The following is a 4,986-nucleotide window of genomic DNA, read 5'->3' on the forward strand; positions in this document are numbered from 1 at the left end:
TCTGCAGGGACATTTGACAACTGTCCCCCCGCCAAATAGCCTGCCCTATTGCGGGCCAGGCTTGTGACCCTCGAGTGACCCGTGAGCGTTCACCAATGCCATCGCCGATAGTTCCAAGCCATCAATATTCCACCGACCCATCATCGCATCATTCTGCGCCACCTCACATATCAGATGGTGGAAATTTGATCCAAATTCTCTATTATCTAACATCGCCGATTACCCGCCTTATCTATCTATCTAGCTCCGGTTACGTCCGCACCCACATCTTCCCAATCCGCTTCCTCCTCGGCGTCATGCTCCCGCCCCTCATCCAGCACCGTTCGCACGCCCTCCGCTGCCGATGCGCTCCATCGAGCTTGGAATTTGGCGGAAATCCGCCCATATACGGTTGCTTGGCGACGCGCATAGGCCTTCAGCCCTTCGTCTAGTGCTACATCGACCTCTGGCCGGCCATCGACCCTTCCGCGCCATTCCTCCTGTATTGCGTTCAGGCTCTGCAACACCCTCCGCATTTCCTCCCTTAGCAACCTGACCTCCTCTGTCCAGCGGTCACGCCGAGCTCACGCCTTTGTCCATTGCACACGTAGAGCTATATAAAAGTCAGTCAACGATGGTGATTTCCACCAGAAGCTCACTCACAATCATGTAGACCTTGCGGCCCAGAGCCCCTCCAAATCCAGGACACAGGAATCGGTCGTTCTGGTATTGCTGGCTCATTTCTGAGACGTCGATTGGTTCCCGCTCGGCCTAAAGCTGCTCTTGCTGCCGCATCGCTTTCCACCTCGCCCATTACCCGTATATCCTCATCCTTCAGCGTCTGGAACTCCGGGGCAAAACCCTCCTCCAAACGCTGACCAGCCTCGTATGCTGTCCTATACTTTATCGTTTCCCGCTTCACATGTCCGTTAATCCGAGTTATGACCGTATTGGACCGGGTTGATGCTCGTTGCCCCACAGCATTAGCGTTTCGGTAATCGATTATGTGCATCTTGCTCTGTAGATGGCCGCGCAGGTTGTCCAACGCGTCTGCGCATTGTCCCTGCCGCAGTTTCGATTCCGTCTCCGCCAGTCCTGTCCGACAAGCCAGCCGCCGTTCTTCTGCAGTAAGATCCGACGGTAACCACAGTTTTATTTCTTCGGCCAGTGGAGGTGGCGCCTCAGGATTCCTTTTCTCCTCCTCCTTCAGGCGTAAGGCGCCAACCCCCGGCATGAATACCCGTTGATGTGTTTCCCAGCTATGAAGCTTCTTGTAGAACGACGCTCGTTGTTCGTCAATCTGACTTGAGCGCTCAGCAGTCAAGTTGGTTGCTTCCTTGACCTCGGCAGTGATGCGTCGCCTGCGATAAATCGTTAGTAATTTTCCCGCCTGCCATTTGCATGTTACCCACTGCATATCCTCCAGCTGCAAGGCCGCCTTGATGAATGCGGCAGCAGTCATGTCTCCGAGCATCGCAGCCTGACGTCCCCCCTCGCAGGTCTTCCAGCTCGGCGCGCTTCAAATCGGCAAGTATTTGTGCCTCCGACCGACCTGTTTCTCCTTGGTTAGTTACCATCTAACAGTTATATCGATTGCATACCTTGATTACCATCGAGGACATAAGGATTTGGAGCAGATGGGTCGGCATTCCAACGATCCAGTCTTCCTTGCCAATCCGTCCGCATTGCCGGGGTCAGGCTGACATCGACCTCTTTGAATTGCTCCCTTTGCCTGTCACGTTCCGCCATTGCGATGATCATCTTCCTCGCCAACGTGTCCCCTGGCTCTAGGTCAGTTTCCGTCCGTGACAAATAACTGGATTATAGACATACCCTCCTTCACGTTCTTCTCAAAGTTCAAATAGTCGACCTTTTCTTCGATCACATCATGTCGGCTCCCCTCCCCCATCTCCTTCGTCAAATATCCGATTGGGTTCAAAAGAGCCCACGTTCTCTCGATGCCTTCCCCATCGGTACGCCCAACGCCAACGGCATGGCTCAAAGAATTTGCCGCCTGGCAGCTTGTTTCGTGCGCTGCTGCGTGCCAAACGGGGAGTGCAAATTGGATGTCGTAGTTATCGAGGTCGGTGCCGATGGCCTTCGACCCAGCCAAGGGAACGGGGCCTTGTTCGCTGCTGCTACTCCATCCGTGGTCAATGGCCCATTCTTTGACCCGCTCTTCCTCGCCCTTCACCAAAACCTTGGCCCGCAGTTTCAAACGCTGCTTCCACTGACAAGCGATGTCGTAGGATAACACCAATCGCCGTACGGTGGTCCAGCGCAAAGCCGATAGCACTACCCAATCCATATTGGCATAACTGAATGAATATAAATTAGTACCACTTCCCCCCCAAAAAACTGAGTCAAGACTTGCCGTTCTCCCTTCTGGAGATCCCCCAAACCAAGCGGTCGCACTACTCCATGTCGCGCGCAAACACACTCGCCGACTCCGGATACGCGTAGCCCAGTTGTAAGTTTTGTCTCTTTTTGCATGAGGGCTTGGAAGGCAATACACGTGCTCGTCTGAGACGAGACAGTTAATATAAGTCTGTTTCTCGAGAGTGACGCCACGTACATCCTCTTCAGCCACGTAGTTACGCAGATGATGCTTGTAGGGCTCGTTGAGAACGAAATAGCCCTGGCCCGCACATAGCGATGGGTCATCACGCTCGTTAGACTGAATGCGGTTTTTGAGCCTAAAGTTGGTGTCGATGGTGAGCATTAATGCATAGAGGAATCTGCTCTTAGTTAGCCCATTTGCGTATGAGATGAGATACTAGTACTCACGAGTCGCTCTGGGGAGCCTCTTGCCACCCCTCCGGTAGATTACATTCGGGATCTGGACAAGCCCAGCATTGTACAGCCAAACCCCCAGCTCCAGTCGTTTGAAGACCATTAGGACAATGTCCCCGGCCAGCGCGTTTAGCTCTGATGAGATAGTCGTATTGTCTTGACATTCGAAGAAAAGATTTATAGCGGTCCTTCACCATACGTGTCAGTGGCGCCTCTTCACGCAAAAAAGAAAGGAACCTACGGGCATTTTTCTCGTCAAGGTCGCATTACTCAATCGCTCCAGGCTGCGAAGAAGGTCGTGGGCGGTGACATTCCCCACAACCTTCAGCAGTCGGAACATGTCGAGCAGTTCGAATGTTGCACATGTCGATGGACTCGAAATTGTCGCAGGATACCACGCATTATCGAGCAGCTGTGATATGTGGCCGTGTCGATGGCGAAGACTCTCAGAGCATCCACAAAAACTTCATGACATTCAGCGGACGACGCTTTGACCTTCATTGTGGGCAGGCTTACCGGCAATCTAACTTGGTGATTCCCCCGACATCTAAAATGACCAGGGTTCGCACCATGGGCTCCGGCGCCGCGCAAGGAAAACCGTAATGTCCGAGTTGGTAGCACATTCCCAGGCGCACATCCGCGTTTGGGTCGTCGTACAGAGAACATGTTGTCCAAAATAGGCCATTCCACATCTGGCTCGTCGTTAGCTTAGACAGCCTCAAAACGCATGCCGGAAATCTCACCTGTGGACGATGTAGAGGGAGTTGTTCGTGGCGCCGTTTGAGACAGTCTTCGCATTGCAAAAACTGGCCACAGTGAGGGCACTTGAAAAAGCGGATGGCTTCTTGTCCGCACTGGGCGCAGGTAGGTATGTGGAAGCCCCCACCCAGACCTTCAGCTCGAAGTAACTCGTCCAGAAACTTCGCCTTGTGTTTCCGCCATACGGCCATTGGGTTGTCCTGACCCCAAGCAACTCAGCGGTGAGCATTTTCAGGCTGAATCATAACTTACCGAGCTCAGATACCATTTCCTTATGGGCGGGATCTCCACCATGACTTCGTCTGCCAAAGAAGCAGACTGCGCCCATCCCTCCTCGGTAAACGGTGTCCAGGACCCAAGAGCATCGTTAACTCCAAGGCGAGGACGTTTCGCAGGCTGGACGTTGACGAGCCTCCCGACAGCCTCGCCATTGGCGCGGAAATGAGTCCCATGGTCACCGTGTCTCCCCGTCCGATGTAGAGCCCCCACTCGGAAGGTATTCTTCTGCTTCTTCTTGCTTTTCTGCGAAGACATGATTAGCTCGTGGTGGAAACAACGATAACCACTCACCTGCAAGAGTGAGGCGATAAAAAAGGAGGACGTTGTCAGGGAGGAGTGCCAAGCGGACACGTGTGATATTGACGTGATCCACCGGACATCAAACCCCGACGCATCGGACGATCGGTCCGCTTTCAAGTACTCCAGTTCTGAGTGCAGCGTTTGTTTGTCTTTTAGTTATTCCTCGTGCGCCTCGTGCGCCTGCCTGAAAGCGCGAGGACAGAGAATACTGGCCCTGTCTGCCCATCACAGCGCAGTTCACCGTCGGGATTCGCTTCGTTATGACAAATTGCAAAATATTTACCAAAGCTGGTTTCCTAGCATCATTGCGCCATATGGTGGCGCATTGACGGTGGGTAATCAGTAATAACTAGACCCGTGGAGCTTGTCTCAGCTGGAACAACAGAGCGGTTTTGTGGCTGCGACAAAAAAAGGGTTTTTTTGGGGGGGGGGCCTGATGGGCAGGGCAGTAGTAGGCTACGATTGTATCTACTCTACAGTTTGGAACGGCTGAGCGTCCGCGATTTCTCAGCGTGTCGAATGATCAGACAGTGAGCTGCATTTTCAGACCACCTTCAAGCTTACCCAGCGCTCGACTGCCTCCCCATCGATCTTCAATTGGCGAGCCGGTGCCTCATTAGGAGCTGTTGTCAGGGGAACCCCCGCTTCGGCCTCCTTCGGACCCTCCGAACGCATCCGAGGCGCATCCGACCGGCGCCCCCCTCGGACGCTCCGACCCACCCCGACCATCGTCCACGGCCTCCTTCGCCCGCACAATCACCGATCCGTCAAGACCCTCCCAACGATCACCTTGGGACAGAGCCTGCGACGCCGCTCAGGCCTTCTGCACTCTACGTCGGCAGTTACGGACGACCAGTATATAGTTGGCGCCCTAGC

At 54.0% G+C, this 4,986-nt stretch overlaps 1 protein-coding gene across 1 annotated transcript; it reads right to left on the reverse strand.

Annotated features, from left to right (window-relative positions):
• Positions 1-236: 236 nt before the first annotated feature.
• MIND_00412800 (CxC2 domain-containing protein) lies at positions 237-4,065 on the reverse strand (the record flags this gene model as incomplete). Its single annotated transcript, XM_037360950.1, has 14 exons — positions 237-522; positions 568-592; positions 643-1,340; positions 1,388-1,405; positions 1,465-1,531; positions 1,581-1,760; positions 1,813-2,297; positions 2,420-2,502; positions 2,555-2,717; positions 2,767-2,960; positions 3,014-3,236; positions 3,289-3,464; positions 3,516-3,731; positions 3,784-4,065. 14 exons carry the CDS (start codon positions 4,063-4,065, stop codon positions 237-239), a joined length of 3,096 nt encoding a protein of 1,031 aa, XP_037221242.1.
• Between the last annotated feature and the right edge of the window lie 921 nt (positions 4,066-4,986).

Source organism: Mycena indigotica (assembly GCF_014461135.1).
Source record: "Mycena indigotica strain 171206Taipei chromosome Unknown Mind.scaff0004, whole genome shotgun sequence".
In the NCBI taxonomy this organism is placed as follows: Eukaryota; Fungi; Basidiomycota; class Agaricomycetes; order Agaricales; family Mycenaceae; genus Mycena; species Mycena indigotica.